Here is a 17,691-nt window from a genome sequence, read left to right as displayed (position 1 = left end):
TTTTGAATCAAATAAAATATAATTTGCACCAAGAAGATTCAATTTGAACCAAATTACGTTAAATTAAGGCAATTAAAATCTATTTGACAAAGACAAAAAATATTTATTTGAACTATGTAAAAATTAAATTAAATCAAATAATATTTATTTGGATCAATTAAATTTTTTTGGTTCAAAAACACTTTTTTTAGTTAAAAAAAATTTTATTTGGTTCAAATTCACTTTATTTGGTTCAAATACAATTTTTTTTTGTTGCAAAAATTTTATTCGATTCAAATACACTTTTTTAGTTAAAAAAATTTTATTTAGTGGTATCAGGTAAATTTTTTTCCTCCTCTAGTCATTTGTTTACGTCAAATAAAGTTTTTTCTTTAAATTAAGTTTCTTAGTTTAAATCTAAGTTTGTAAGTAAATAAATAAGAAAATAATTGAAAATGATTTAGAAAATAAACAAGAAGATATTTAAGGGAATAAATAAATTATTAATATAAATTTAAATTTTGTATAAACGAAATAAATTTTTTTCGGAAAATAATTCCGAAGCATTTTAAAGAAGGAAGATACTGCAATTGTCTGGATGTAAAGGCAAAGTAAATGTACATAAGACCTCAGAGTATATATAGGAAATAAGATCACAAGTGACATATAGGCGGATACTTAATTTGAATCTCGCCTCATCATGAACGGATCTGACGTGGATGTTAACAATCGATAAACCCGTCCGAGCATTTAATATCATAGATCGAGAGCAATAGCGAGAGCATATTATGAACGAGCATGTACCTCACAAACACAGTGTAAGTGGTGATTTTTTTTTCTTTTTCTTTTTCTTCTTTTTTCTTTTTTCTTGCAAAGAATATCGAGGGTCGGAGGGAGAGAGAGAGAGAGTGAACAAAAGTTGAAAGTTAAAATAAGAGGGAAAGAGAGAGAAATGCCTGAAAGTTAAGTGAAGAGAAGAGGGAAGGCGAGGGGAGAGGAGAGGAGACACTAGAGGTATATGAGAAAACAATAGAGCTGATTTGCAAACAATAGAATAACGTTAAGAGTCAAGTATTATACGCCGTTGTTACTTCTTGTGCCATAACGCCGGAGAGCATATGCCCATTAATATTCAAAGGCGAAAATAATGTAAACGACACGACAAAAATCGGGGGAATAATTTCAATTCTCCCGGTATGGGATTCAAGCCGGAATTCGTATAATACACGAGCGGGTTATTCCTATCGTTCGCGGGACCCACTCGATTTCTTTCTTGTTCTTCTTGTTTACTCTTTTTCCATCGAGATAAAACGCGAGAGAGCTTCTTTTGATTTCTCGATAACGAACCCGCCCGCAAAGAGATATCGAATCAGATCTGGACCAATGTTCGCACGACTTTTTTTCCTGATGCGAGGGAAAAAATAAAAATCTCCACTGTTTTTTTTTTTCGAATTTTAGTTGAAATTTTAATTTACAGGGGAAAAAAAAAGTCTCAGGCTCATGTTTTTTTTTCCAAATTTTAGTTGAAATTTTAATTTATAGTCGACATCTTGTTTCATAATTTTTAATTATTTTTCCATATAATTGAGAATATAATAACTTGTAATTACAAGTTCGGACTGTAATTATACATTATAAGAACTATAATTATAATTTCAAATTATAACAGGTTTGCAAAAAAAAAATAAATAAATAAAATCGATTTTATTTTCCCCTGAATTTTTACTAATTTTCCAAAAAGAATTTTGATTTTTTCCCTGACACCCCAACTGCTCGATTATATTAAAATTTTTTTAAGAATTACAATAAAAATCTCGCAAAAAAAAAAATTCAATAATTTTTAATCAAATTTTATGGAAAATTTAATTAAATACTTCAAAATGTTTTAATTATTTGTTCATAAAAATTCAATTCTCACTAAAAACAAATTTAATTATTTTTAATCAAATTTTGGGAAATTTCATTATTAAAAAATGATTCAATTATTTGTTCAATTTTGATTATTCAAAAATGATTCAATTATTTATTCTCTTCTTATTAAGAAGAAAAAGAAGAATTGAAATATTTCTAAAAATTAATGTGGCGAACTTCTCCCGATTATTTTCGAGATTTTCAATATAAATCTAAAAAAAATTAAATTTTAAGAAAATTTAATTATCTTAAAATATTTAAATTTCTTTATTTTTAAAATTCAATTATCTTTCAAAAATTGAATTGAAACATTTAAAAAAATAACGTAATAAACTTCCCTCGATTGTTTTTAAGAATTTCTATAAAATTCTTATCAAATAAAATTCAATTATTTTCAATAGAATTTTAAGAAATTTCAAATTTTACACAAAATTTTCAATTATTTTCAATTATTTGTTTAAAAAATTCAATTATTATATTAAAAACTAATGTGTCAAACTTTTTCGATTATTTTTAAGCATTTGAATAGAATTCTCGTAAAAACATTTAATTATTTCAAATAGAATTTTAGGAAATTTCAATTATTTCAGAAAAATTTTCCATTATTTGTTCATAAATATTCAATTATCATTAACAAGCATAATTGAAATATTTCTAAATATTAATATGGCGAACTTCCCTAGATTATTTTTGAGATTTTCAATATAATTCTGAAAAAAATTCAATTTATTTTAATAGAATTTAATTATTTAAAAAAAATTTTAATTTCTTAATTTTTAAACTTAAATTATCTTTCAAAAATTGAATTGAAACATTTAAAAAAATTAATGTAACAATTTTCCTTTGATTATTTTCAAGAATTTCACCAAAACTTCTTAAAAATTTAAAATTATTTTAAATAGAATTTTGAGAAATATCAATTATTTCAAAAATGTTCAATTATTTGTTTAAAAAATTCAATTATTACATTAAAAATGAATGTGTCAAATTCCATTCGATTATTTTCAATTATTATAATAAAATTCTCAAAAAAATTCAATTATTTTAAATAGAATGTTAGAATATTTCAATTATTTCAAAAATTTTCAATTATTTGTTTAAAAAATTAAATTATTATATTAAAAACTTCAATAAAATTCTCCTTTAAAAAAAAGTCAATTATTTTAAATAAAATTTTGGAAAATTTCAATTATGGCAAAAATTTTAAATTATTTATTTAAAAAATTGAATTATTACATTAAAAATTAATGTGGTGAACTTCTCTCGATTATTTTAAGAATTTTAATAAAATTCGATTTTAAAAAGTTCAATTAATATAAATTGAATTGTTTAATTATTAAAATTTATGCAATAAAATTATTCAATTATTAATATAATAATTGAATTGAAATCGTTTTTAAATTTTAAATTAAATTTTTACAATAGTTCAATTTTCAAATAAAATTTTAAAGTTAGATCTTCTTAAAGTTAATTAATTAATAAAATTTGTAATTTTAATTATTCAAAACGTAAAAAACTTTTGAAATAAATATTTAATTATTATTAATTTCTTCATAAAAATTGAAATTTTTCAAAAATTTTATTGGAAACCTTTTGAAATTCAATTAATTCAAAAAATTGCAGTTGTTTTGAACTTAAAGTATAATTTGACATTATATTTAAAATTATATTAATAATTTGGATAATAATTATAATTTGAAATTATATTAATAATTTGGCGTATAAATTATAATTTAAAATTATATTTAAAATTGTATTAATAATTTGGAGTATAATTATAATTTGGAATTATATTTAAAACTACATTAATAATTTCTAGTATAAATTTTAATTTCCAATTGAAATTATAGTTTGAAATTATAAAATCACAGTATAAGAAACAATATATCCATAAAATGGATATAATTCAAAAAAATTTTTTAAACTTGTTATTTAAATCAGAATATGTTTTGTTTTCTTGACAAAGAAGAAAAAAGTCAATGTTCCTGTTTTTCAATGATCGATTAGCATAAAGAGTAAATAAAATAAAAGAATATTTACAAGGATAATTTTTTGATTATAGTGCAATGTTAATATTGTTTTTCCTAAGATAGAATTTTCAATTTGCAGTACTTGATTATCTTGCTAATATGTTAAGAGTTAGAGAAAGAAAAAAAAAGTTTTTCCTGTTGTCGATTAGGTATTATCGTTGTTTGAATTAAACATGTTATAAACGGTTAACCATTAACTATTTGTTACAAGTTGAACTCGTGACCCTTTTCATATATTCTATAGTCGTTACGTGAATTGATTCCAAGATTGCGGGTCATTACCACCATTCTTTTATAATTGCCGACTGAACTTCTTAAGCAATGTGAGCGAAAAAAATTTGCATATTCATTCAAATTTTTTTTTCCCTAATTCTCAATGATATACTTTTTTTTTTAATATACAATTGAATTTTCAGTCATAATGTCAATTTCCCATTATTTCACTTATGGAATGTAAGTGAATTCAAAGAAAATTTGTTAATTGAATAAAAATATAATTGCTAAATTGTATTGTATTGTGAGGAATATTGCACTTTGACATCTTTTTTTTTTAATAATTTAATTGCTCTTTTAGTTTTACTGAGTAAAAATCGTCACGGTAATAATAGGAAGAAGATTTTAAAGGTCGCTGTAGTAAATTCTTTCTATATAGTTAAGTGTCGTCTTTTAAAATTCCATTTACTATTCGCTATGAACGATTAATGCTGAAACAATAGACCCTTCGGGGGGAAAGTCCCGTTTGCGGATCTGATCACACCTCTTTTTTCTCGTATTTATATTTTTATTCTAATTGGCAATTTCGTTTTTACGTTCCATTGTCGTTGTTTTTTTTTTTATTTTCTAAATACAAATTGTATTTAGACATTATGATTCTCGGATATTATGATTTTTTTCAATTATTCTTAGAAAGTGCAAATTTTTCTGATTTATTTTCAAAAATTTCTTTAAAAAAGGGGAAAAGGGGGAAAAATATACGAGTTTAGGTTTTTTAGGGATTTTAATAATTTAAGGGTATAAAAAAGGGTAAAATTCGCATTCAAGCACAAAATTTAATTCAGGGTTGCCACGCAACCTGGAAAACTGGAAAACCTGGAAAAGTCAGGGAATTTTTATTGGAATCCTGGAAAATTATTGTTTTCTAAAGTTATTGTGCTTATTCTTGAAATCTAATTTTTCTTTAATTCAATTTCAAAAGAGTTGCCTTCACAATTTTTCTTCGCAATAATTCAATTATTTTCATAAATAATCAAATGTTTTTTAAAGAGATTCAATTATTTCCATAAATAATCAAATGTTTTTTAAAGAGATTCAATTATTTCCATAAATAATAAAAAAAACTTTATAGATTTACAATTATTTTCATAAAAAATATAACTCATCGCAGAATTTCAATTATTTTTAATACAATTTTAATGGAATTTCTCGAAAAATGTAATTATTCGTAGAAATTTTATTAAAATTCATCAAAGAAATTCAATTATTTTAAAAAGCCTTACTATAATTTATTTATTAGAATTTAAGTATTATTGTCAATACATTACTCATTAAATTTCTTCAAAAAATTAAATAATTTTAAAAAATTTTTATGAAATTCTCTTTAACAATTCAATTTATTTTCAAAATAATTTTAATAAAATTCTTCGTAGAAATTTCATTAATTTCTATAATTTATAAAAATTCAATTATTTTCAATATCTACTATTTCAATCAAATTTTACAAAAGAATTCAATTAGGTAGGGGAATGTAGTCAAGGTTGGCCTACTGTCTAGGTAGGCCACTCGCGTTTTTTTGTCAAGTTCACTAGCGCCACCTACGCGCATTTTTGTCGAAGCTTGTCTTAGTGAAACCTAACTTTTTGTTCAATTACATTTTCGGAAAATCGAAAATTGTGTTTTCTGTGACGTCGGTACAAAAAAAGCTCAAAAAAAGTTTTGTGCATAATGTGAAAAACCATTAATAAAAGATAAAAAACAAATTGAATCGTCAAGGCAAGTATGCAGAAAATTTGTGGGACTCATGGTTGAAAGGAAAACAAAGTAAAAAATCGAATCCCGAAACGTATTTCTTTATGGTTACAACAATTCGGTAATGTTACTTACTGTCAAGGTCGGCCACTATGTGTTTAAAATGCGCAAAGTTGAGGACGAGCTACTTCATTTGCAAAAACTGCAATTCTGTATAACTCATAATATAATTGATCATCTTATTAATATTTTTATTTAATTTTATTAATATTTTAGTGCAAAACTTTTTTTTATTTATATTTATTTTTTTATATTGTTTATTGTTATTATTTTGTTATTTCATTAAGTTACAAACTGTAAACAATAAAGAATCAATTTTCCGTAACTCCAAACATGTTATTTTAGTTTTTAACGATTAATGCCCTTTGAATTTTAAACATGGCCGACCTTGACTGTAATGGCTAACCTGGACTACAAATTTTTTTTTTTTTAAATCTTTATAACTTTTTCATTTTTAAACCTGTCAATTTACTTTGTACAGAAAAAATGTTCCTATTAAACAGGACTTTCCAACCATATACTTCAATTGTCCAAATTCATTTTTAAAAAAAAGTTATAAACAAAAGTCAAAAAGGTGGCCGACCTAGACTATGTTCCCCTATTTAAAAAGAAATATTATTAAAAAATTCGTCTAAAGAATTCAATTATTTTTAAAAGTAATAAAATTCTTCGCACAAATTTAATTATGTTCACAAATATAAAAAAAAATTCTCGTCAAAATTTCAATTGTCTTTATAAATAATAAAATTCTTCTTCGTAATTCAATTATTTTCAAAAATTTTTATTAAATTCTTGGCAAAATTTCACAGGAATTCAATTATTTACAAAAATTTTAATAAATTTCTTCTAAATAATTCAATTATTTTCATAAATCAATTAATTAAATCAATCTCTTCAAAATTTAAATTATTTTTATAAAAAAACAATTCTTCTCCGAAATTCAATTATTTTTAAAAATAATAAAATTCTTCTCCGAATATCAATTATTTTCAAAAATTTTAATAAAAATCCTCGTCAAAATTTCAATCATTATTATAAATAATATAATTCTTCTTCAAAATTCAATTATTTTTAAAAATTTTAATAAAATTTTTTTCAAAATTTTACCAGAATTCGATTATTTACAAAAATTTTAATAAATTTTTTCATAAAATTTTTGGAAAGAAATCAATTATTTTAAAAGATTTTAATAAAATTCGTCGCAAGAATTCAATTATTTAAAAAAATTTAACAAAATTCTTCACAGAAATTCAATTATTTTTATAAACTTGAATAAAATTCGTCGCAAGAATTTAATTATTTAAAAAAAATTTAACAAAATTCTTTTAAAGAATACAAATATCGACGAACTCCAGCGTAATTTTAAATGTTTGCCTATATTAGTGGGAGGAGATTTTAATGTAAGACTTGGCACACTTGCCGATTTCGAACACATCGCGGAATTTAACCCTCAGCTATACGTTAAAAGAAGCTCGCATGATAAAATTGTAAATAAACGTGGCCTTGAACTAAACGAATTTATGAGCGCAAATGGGTTTTTATTATTAAATGGAAGAACAAGGGGTGACTCAAAGGGTAGCTTTACGTTCTCCAGTGGAAGTGGCAGTAGCGTTGCTGATCTAGCTTGGATCGATCTTGCGCATGCTGATCTGATTGAGGATTTTCTTGTGTATACAAATGTAATTAACTCGGATCATTTCCCTATACAAGTAAGATTTAAAAATACAGAGCAGAAAGTATTGCGGGATAGCTCCGCTGCTGGCACTTCTCAAAGCCGATATAATGATCGACTGAGGTGGGATTTAAATAAAAAAGATGATTATATTAATGTCTTAGAAAGCGCTGAGTACGACTCTATAAAAGAATTATTACCAAAGCTATCAATTAACGAACAAAATGAAAAATTGTTAAGTGGAATTTTTAGTGTGGCAAGTCAGTTGGGAATGGTAAAAAAAATTAATGTAAACTACAAGCCAAAATTTAAGAAGCCTTGGTACGACAAGGAATTGTATGATTTAAAAATTAAAGTAAAGAGGGAGGCTGCGTTCTGGAAAAAATCGGGGTTTGATGCGGAAGGTAGAATACTTTATTGTACAATGAAAAAGAAATATAGATCTCTTATGGATAAGAAACGACAGGAATACGAAAAAACTATCAAAGAAAAATTTAGTAATTTAAAAAATGCAAAAGTCTTTTGGGAAACAGTGAGGGTTTGTCGCGGTAGAAATAAAAATAATTTAAATATAATAACTATCAAGGAATGGGAAAATTTCTATGCTTCGGTTTATCCGAGTAGAGTGAATGTAGATGTAATGTACTTCGGTGCTGGCGACTCTGACCTTGACCAAGAAGTTTCATATTTGGAATTACAGGCTGCACTTAAAAAAAGCAAAATTGGAACAGCTCCGGGATTGGATAAAATTAGCATCGAGTTTTTTAAAAATTTACCGCCGTCGTGGCTTCTCCTTGTTCAGTCGTTCTTTAATAGTGTTATGGAAACAGGGGTGGTCCCTGAAGCCTGGTCCAAATCAGTTATCACTTTAATTTATAAAAAAGGCGAAAGATCAGATCCTCTTAACTACAGGGGAATAGCGCTTTGCAATAATATTTCGAAGATTTTTACACAAATATTAGCTACGAGACTTATTAATTGGGCTGAAGGGAACTCTCTTCTTCCGGAGACGCAGAACGGCTTCAGACCGGGGAGGGGCTGCGCAGATAGCATTTATGTCTTGCAATCAGCTCTTCACTTCCGACTGAGACAAGAGAAGGCTTCTGCATTTGCACTTTTTATCGATTTTCGACGAGCATTTGATTCGGTGTCTCATGAATTATTATGGCAGAAACTATATAGTATGGGAATGAGCCCTAAACTGATAAGAGTCATCAAATCAATCTATGATTATGCATCCTTCGTGATCCGGGTCGGGGGTGAAACCTCAGTCCCTATAGAGGTGACGGAGGGAGTTTTGCAAGGTGAGACGCTTAGTCCTTTACTGTTTATTCTATTTATCGCGGATTTTGAAAGCGAGCTCAGGGGCGCCGGCAACGAGGGGCTGAATTTGAATGGATTGGTTGATTTGCTGCTTTCTCTGTATGCCGACGATGCCGTTGCTTTGGCAAATACACCTGCAGGAATGCGTAAGCTAATAAAAGATGTTGAAAAATATTGTGCGATAAATAGATTAGAAATAAATGTAAAAAAAACTGAAATAGTTCATTTTAGACGAGGAGGTAAAGCGACAGCGGAAAGATTTTTTATTAATGGAGAACCACTTAGAATTGTGAACTCATACAATTATCTGGGCGTTGAGTTTTCCTGCTCTAGTTTGGGAAGGTTGGCAACGGAAGTTGCAATTGCTAAGTCGACTCAGGCCCTCGGTGTTGTAAAACGAGTTGTATTTGTTGGTAAGACTGACTCTTGGCCGGCTCAATGTAAAATTTACACTAGCACTGCTACTGCGACTCTTTTGTATACAGCGTATATATGGGGCTTAAGGTATATTGAAAAAATAGAAACTTCGCATACATCTCATTTCAAGCAGCTACTATCGCTCCCTAAATGTACATTCAATGCAGCGTTGCGCCTCGAACTTGGTCTAATCAGTTTAGAAATGAAAATTTTCAAGGCAGCTTATCTTTTTGTCATCAAGTTGTTAAAAATGGACAGGTCGCGATTACCAGTAGTTTGTCTTATGCGACAGATAAAATTGATGAAGGACTCTGTTTTTGCCCCCGAATACAACTGGGTAGCACAATTTAATGTATTCCTCGAAAAGATAAACATGTCCGAATTATGGTCAACCCTTTCGCCCGAGACGTGGTCGGAAAATAAAAATTTGGCATTAAAACGTTTTGAGACATATTTAAAGTTTTCCGATGTGGTGAAATATGATAGATCCGAGTCGAGGCTGCAGAAAATAACCAGAACATTGGAGGATGGAGCTTCCTGGTACTTGTTTGGACAACGTAAATTTTTTTTAACTAAAATTTTTTCTCAATTAAGATTGGCATCAAGGTACTCTTTTAGATTCACATATAAGGGAAACATATATAAATGGGATCAAAATTCAATATGCACTTTGTGCAATCTAAATGAAATAGAGTCATTAAACCATTTTCTTTTTGACTGTCCAATTTATACTGGAAACAGGAAGTTCTATCTATCCAGAATAATGTCAGATTTCAAAGGTTTGGATAGAATGACTGAACTCTGTAACGTGTCGGATGAATCAAGTATTAGAGATATTTGCTTCTACATAATTAATTGTTTACTTTTGCGTTCTTTTATGTTAAATGAGTAGTGTCTATATAAATGTAAGAGATTTTTTTGTTTGTTTGTTAATGTTTCTTTTGATTTGTTAATTTATTTTTGTGAAAAGCGGAACCCTCCTACAACGAAATGTAAATTTCTAAATGTAGCAATAAATTATTATTATTATTAATTCAATTATTTGAAAATTTGTTGATAAAGGTTCTTTATGGGAATTGCATTTTAAGAAACATTCAATTATTCAATAAATTACTTATTTTTATATTTAAATAATTGAATTGTAGAATTTTCTAATTATAATTGATTCAAATATGAATTTCAGTTAAAATTGTAGATAATTGAATTTTGATCTTTGAATGTTTGAATTTTTCATACTTTTAACTGAAAGTTGTGTAGATTTAATTTTTTTAAAAAAGTTCAATTGAATTTTTTTTAAGTTATTTAAAGTTTTTATTTTCTAATATTTGATTGAAGAATTTCTGAATAATCGATAAAATTTCGTAAAATTGAATTGTAAACAAAAGGATTTGAAAATGTTGAAAAAAATGTTTTAAAAATTATGAATAATAATTAATAATAATTAATTTAAAGAAGAATTTTAGTTAAAAATTTTGGAAAACAATAATTGAATTAAAATGATGAAAGTAATTTTGAATAAGTTACAGTATATTCTTATAATATAAAATGATTTTATCAATCGGTCATTTTTAATTATTATAAAACATGAAGATAACGATGACTCCGAGTCGAAGACTCGGAGTGGTCGATATCTTCATGTTTTATAACAATTTTTTATAAGATGTTTAATTTCAAAAGGGTTTGAATTAAAAATTTTGTTAAATATAAATGTAGTTTTAAAAACCTTTGAAAACCTGGAAAAGTCAGGGAATTTGAAATGAGCAAAAGCGTGGCAACCTTGTAATTTAAATTAACTTAAATTTTTATTAAATTTCATAAAAATTTGCGTCTTTTAATCAACTGACAAATTATTAATTTCCAATCAAGAAGATTAAAAAATGAGTTACAATTATTCACGTCGAAGGACTGCAGTGATGAGAAACGTTTTAGAGATTTCAGTAAAGATAACAATACGAGAATAGGTCGAGTTGACAGATTTGGATCAAGAATGAGTTATTGCGAGAATGAAGTTAGAATAGACGTTTGAAAGCAGATGATTTAATGATTATTGAATTCAATATAGGAATAGACAGAGGACCCGCGCGCGCATATATAAGAGAGAAGGCGGAAAAGGTCGTCCCCTATAGTTGAAAAAGATAATAATTGTTGTGAGGACAATTGTGTCATGTTCATGTTCTTAAAAGGATCCATTTAAAAAATTGTCGCACTGCAAATGTTATTCGTACAGTGTATCGCGAAAAAGCCATCCTTTTTTTTTATTGCCCCTGGGGGGAGTTATGTAATCACATTTTTTTTCTTCAATATAATAATATGAACGTCAAGTGAAACATCAACTGTCGGATTTGTCATAAACATTAATCAAATTGAGAGACAAAAATTCAGACTTGTAAAATTTAATTCCATTTGTTAGAGAGGAATATATGTATGTATACTGTCATTTTTAATGGCGGAATGCGTTTCTTTATATATAACATTAAATATTAATACAGAATTTTGGTTTTAAAATACTTTCCTAAATTATACAATATTGCGGGGATTGTATTTTTTTTCTCTTTATTTTCTTCAAGTACAGGGTTGCCACAGGTAAGAGAACTCAGAGAAAAGTCATGATAAAATTCCCTAAAATAATGTTTATTCTTCCCTCTTTTTGCATTTACGAAAATTGTCATTTTGCACCAAAGTTGAAATTATTTTGAAGAAAGAATTTTCGTTTTTGATTTTAAAATTAGATTTTGTTTTAGGAAAAAAGTTTTTCCGTCTTGAAATCAGAGAAAAAGAATCAAATTTTTATACATAGTAACAGGAGGTGAATTATCGAAAAAAGAAAGAAAAGCTGTTGTTAAATCGTAAAAATAGACGCCAAATGGAGAATTGATTTACATGGGAAGAATTTATTTTTCATGAAAAGAAAGAAAAATTAAAAAAAATGATTATTGAAATGTAATTCGAGTGAAATAATGTAATGGGATAAGAAAAATTATTGACAACCTAGTATTACCATTACTTATAAAGAAGAATAAAGCACACACAAGGCTCTCTCTTCCCTCGCATATGAAAACCGCAATTAGATAACAATGCTGCGTCTCTCTTATAAGGAGAACATCTGCCAAAGAAGCACTTAAATATGACCAAACCTTAAAAATGTAAATAAAATTAAAAAAATCTAAATATTCAACTCTTCCTTTCCCACAGTGAAACTATCATTGTCCCTATATACTGAAAATGACGATGAGATATATTACTATAAAAAAAAATAAAATCCTGTCTATTATTCAATGACAAGCAAGCAGGTACGTTTTTCCGTTGAAACAACAGGTGTTAGGAAAAGGGTTGTTGAATTTAAAAATAGAAAAGAAGATAATATAAACTCACCCTTGTCTCCTCTCCATCATCTCGACGCGCACCCTGAAAGAGGACGTTGCCCATTTGAACCTGGAAATTTTGCTGCAGTAGTTGCGCCAATTGTGGATTTTGCGTGAGAATCGCTGGATTCTGTTGTAATAATTGTGCCAAAGCGGGATTTTGAACCAAAATTTGACTTAGGGGGGAATTGGGGACAGATTGATGGGAATGCTGCTGTTGTTGCTGTTGTTGTGGATGTTGAATATTAGGCGAATTGGCATTTGGTGTTTGGGATGATTGCGAGAGTGATGGATTTTGTCTTGGTGGACTTTGCGGTGTGTGCGGTGGAGTTGGTGGACTTCCGGGTGCCATCGATGATGCCTCTTTCTCCTCCTTGACCTTGACCTTGCCTGGAAAAAAGATACGACAAGGTTGAATTCGTGAGCTCCCAGGTGACTTGTGAGAGAGAGAAAAAAAAGAGAGGAGAGGGTCTTTGGGGTGCACGGCGACGGCGACCACATGGCAAATTGCCAAGCAGCCATTGACTGGAAGGCAAAGATAAATGAGGATAGGGAGAATGGTCGACTCTTTGTCGTGTTATTGCCCTTGTAAAGAGTTCCGAGTAACTCTCTTCCTTTTTTAGAAAAAACAATCGCCAATGGATCATGCAAAGATAATATATATAAGGGACTTGGGAAGATGGAGAAAAACGGGAGAGAGAATGAAAAGTATTCTAGATATATTAATAGCAATAATATGCATCTGCTCTGTCACGGAGTTTATTATTTACGAAGTGAGACTCATCTTTTCTCAAGACTCAATTCTTTAATTGCATGGGAATCTTCGTCACAAATATACATTTTGATGAAAATTACCATGCAATTAAAGAAAGGATGCTTTAATTTTTTTTTTTTTTGCATCTTTGGTCTATATTGTAATTGTGCATTTTTAAAGACCTTCCCTTCTTTTTTGAAGAATAGCTGGGAATATAATTATTGCTCTTCAATAATATTTTTTATTTCTTCACACTTTTTAAATGGTATTAATTTTTAAATGATCTTTTTACTTTATTGCATGGGAATAATGTGTATGGAGTCGTTGATGTAGTGTATTTGTCTAACGGTTTTTCTCAGGAATTAGTCTTATCAGCACAGTTTTCTTGAAATTATCAACTTGATACTAAAAATAGACTAAAAACTATACTGAAATAGATCAAATTGATAGCAAAAATTTAGATCAATTCTTTATTTGACACAGATTTTTGGTATCAATTCGTTGCAATTTTGATACTTTCAATAAATTATAAATAATATAAATAATAAATTGAATAAATTTCAATTCAATAAATTTAGTGAGGGTTGCCAAAGAAATTGAATTTTGTTTTTCCCTGATTTGACTAAAGTCAAAATTTTGTCTGGAAATCAGGGAAAAACGAAATTCAATTTTTGTGGTCAGGGAAAATTTTCCCTGAGCATGAAGAATATTCTGATTTACTCCAAAAATTATGAGGTACTTTTAAAAAAAATGTTCTGTTACATTTTTTCACAAATTTTTTCAAACGTAAAATTATTCAAAAACAACAATAACTTCTTTTTTTAAATAAATATTTAATCATTATTAGTTTTTCCTAGGAATTAAGATTTTCAAATTCAAAACATCTGAAATTCAATAAATTATAATAAATTTAAGATGACAAAGTGATACAACCTTTTATTTACAGTGTGAAATTAATTTTTTAATCAATTTTTATTAGAAAATTTTTCGAGAATTCAATTATTTAAATACAAAAATAAATAAATTATTGAATAATTGAATGTTTCTCAAAATCGAATCTCTGTAAATAATTTGATTTTTTATGAAAATAATTCAATTATTGCGAAGAAATTAAAAAAAAAAAATTGCAAATAGCTGAATTACTGTGAAATTTTTATTATTTATAAAAATAATTTAATGTTTGCTTAGAATTTTATCAAAAATTTTTTGAAATAATTAAATTGTTTTGAAAAATTTTATTGTAATAGTAGATATTGAAAATCATAGAATTGAGGAAAAATTTTGAAAATAATTTAATATTTGGCAAAAATTCCATTAAAATTTTTGAAAATAATTGAATTTCTGCGAAGAATTTTATTAAAATTTTTAAAAACAATTGAATTAAAAAAATTAAGAGTAAATGCAATTTTCTATCGTTTTATTTAAAAATGTATAAAAATTAATTGAAATTCTGCGATGAGTTTTGTTATTTATGAAAATAATTGAATACTTGCAACGAATTTTTTATTTAAAATTATTGAAAAAAGAATTTAATTTCTCTGAAGAATTTTATTTGCGAAAATAATTGAATTCTGGAGAAAAATATTATTAATTTCTTGTGAAAAATTTTATTAAAATTTTAAAAAATTTTTGAATTTCTCTGAATTGTTTTAAACTTTTTGAAAATAATTAAATTTTATCGGGAAATTTTATTAAAAAATTGAAAATAATTGAAATCTGAGGAAGAATTTTATATTTTTTTTTTAATAATTGAATTCTTGTGAAAATGTTTGTTTTTGAAAAGAATTGAATTCTTGGGAAGAATTTTATCAAAATTTCTTAAAAAATTGAATTTCTTCGAAGAATTTTATTTTTGACGAAAACAATTGAATTGTTTCGAAGATTTTTACAAACATTTTTGACAATAATTGTAATCCTAGAAAGAATGTTATATTATATTTTACAAAAATAATTGTATTCTATGATCAATTTCATTATAATTTTTCAAATTTAAAATGCATTTTATCAAAATTTTTTAAAATAATTGAATTTTCGAGAAAAATTTTATTATTTATGAAAATAATTGATTTCTTGCAAAGAATTTGATTTTAATTTTTTTAAATAATTAAATTCCCATTAAAAAATGTATTATTTGTGAAAGTAATTGAATTCTTAAGAAGAATTGTATTGAAAATAATTGAATATTGAAGAGAAAAATTTTATTAAAATTGCAATTTTATTAACTAAATCTTGCAAAGAATTTTGTCAACATTTTTTTAAATAATAGAATTTTTAAAAGAATTATTTAAATTTTTTGAAATAATTGAATTTCTCAGAACTATTTTTTTCAATTCTCTGAATATATTTTAATTCTTTCAAAAAACTTCATTAAAAAATTAAAAATAATTGAATTGGTTCGAAGAAATTTATAAAAAATTGGTAAGTAATTGAATTCCTGTGAAATTTTTATTAAAAATTTTGTTGAAATAATTGAATTCTTTGGGAAAATTTTATTAAAATACTAGATATTAAAAATAATTGAAATGAGGAAAATTTTTGAAAATAATTTAAATTTTGCCAAGAATTTTATTAAATATTTTGAAAATAATTGAATTTTGAAGAAGAATTTTATTATTTATAAAAATTATTGAAATTTTGACGAGAATTTTTTGAATTTTTTGAAGAAGTTTATCACTTTTGAAAATAAAGAAAAATTATTCATTAAATAATTTATAAATAATAATTTTATGATAGTTTTTTAAAAATGAAATTATTTAAAAAGAAATTATTGTTCGATTCGATTTCAAACTGAAAATTTTTTCCTTATCTTTTTAGGAATAATTAATTAATTGTAATCATCAGGAAATAATCGAAATTTCGTAAAATAATAAATTAATAAATAAATTTATAAATTCCTAAAAAGATATGAAAAAAATTGTCCCCATGACCATCAATAGATAGTTATTGATAGCCAAATCACGAGGAAATAATAATTGAAGAATTTCTCAGGTGTCATTCATGAGAGAGAACTATTGAAGGCCGAGACAACAAGGCCCTCTTTTGATATTGTGCGTGGAAAATATACAATCGTGTCTCTAAGAAAATATATTCATCTTGAGAATTGTTTGTTGGGAAGGGATCAAGATGAAACGCATATATGAGATCAATATCTTTTATGAAGACGAGTAAAATTGCGATTTCATCGGAACATACGCGTCTTGGGTGGAAGAAGAAGAAAAAAAACAGTTTTTTATTTTTCTTTTTTTTGTATAGTTTGACGCTTTAGAAATGCATTGATGTTACCTGCATATGACGCTTCTTGCAAAAATGCATAAGACACGAGGCATAATGATCGGGTGTGTATCGCTTTTATGTATTCCGCGTGCAATAAGTTCCTTCCTTCGATGTGCTTTATGCATTCTTTACGAATACTCAATTCACCTCCCACGCACTCTCGGAAATTTTTTCCTTTTTTCTTAAATTACAGTTCAACCCCAAGAAATTACGTATTATTAAATTCTTCTTCATCAAAGGAAAATTAATTTTTTTACTAATTCATTCAATTATCAAATTTTTCTATTATCACTATTAAAATTTTGTCATGTGCACATGTGCTTCACTAATAAGGATATTTAATTTATTTATAAATTTTTATATTTATTTTAGTAACTAAATAATTTAGTTTCGATTTAGATTCGCATTTATAGTTTAATTTAGAATTTAATTTTGCACTTAATTCAGAATTTAATTTTTTGCATTTGATTTAGAACTTAAATTGAATATTATTGATAATCGGAAATTGAAGATTTGAAATTCATATGCACATGTGGAGAATAATCACATTTTTATGATATACACGCGAGTAATGTTGAAATCGACGTGACTAATCGAACCGTCGTGTCCACTTGTTCCGACTTTATTTTTTTTTTCTTTCGTTACTATTTCATTTACATCTCTAATTTGCAATTAGTCACACGTAAAGTTCCACTCACGAAATGCACACATTGTTCACAACAGTCCTGAGAACGTTTAATGTTATGTGGAAATTTTTTTCTCTTTCCTCTATCGATTGTCATATACAATTGAGCAACAAATCAAAATGATCTACAAAACTGTTGTCGAGAAAAGAAATCTCGGAGAAATTATCACAAAATATTCTACTAGTTCTAACATTAAAACTTTTTTCTTTTTTTCACAGTTACAAAATAGTTTTAAGAGCAAAGTTTTATATAGTAGAAT

The 17,691-nt window shown here is 26.4% G+C and overlaps 1 protein-coding gene across 6 annotated transcripts in view; it reads right to left on the bottom strand.

Annotated features, from left to right (window-relative positions):
- Positions 1-17,691, bottom strand: part of LOC122511466 — a 174,397-nt gene that overhangs the window by 48,583 nt on the left and 108,123 nt on the right. For all 6 annotated transcript variants that reach the window (XM_043626694.1, XM_043626693.1, XM_043626698.1 and 3 more), the window contains one exon: positions 12,730-13,109. In XM_043626694.1, coding sequence (XP_043482629.1) covers positions 12,730-13,109 — 380 coding nt within the window. The remainder of the gene's footprint in view (positions 1-12,729; positions 13,110-17,691) is intronic.

Source organism: Leptopilina heterotoma, unplaced genomic scaffold, assembly GCF_015476425.1.
Source record: "Leptopilina heterotoma isolate Lh14 unplaced genomic scaffold, ASM1547642v1 Lhet_83, whole genome shotgun sequence".
NCBI classification, from domain to species: domain Eukaryota; kingdom Metazoa; phylum Arthropoda; class Insecta; order Hymenoptera; family Figitidae; genus Leptopilina; species Leptopilina heterotoma.
The sequence above is the reverse complement of the archived record's forward strand: the minus strand, read 5'-3'. Positions and strand labels throughout refer to the sequence as shown.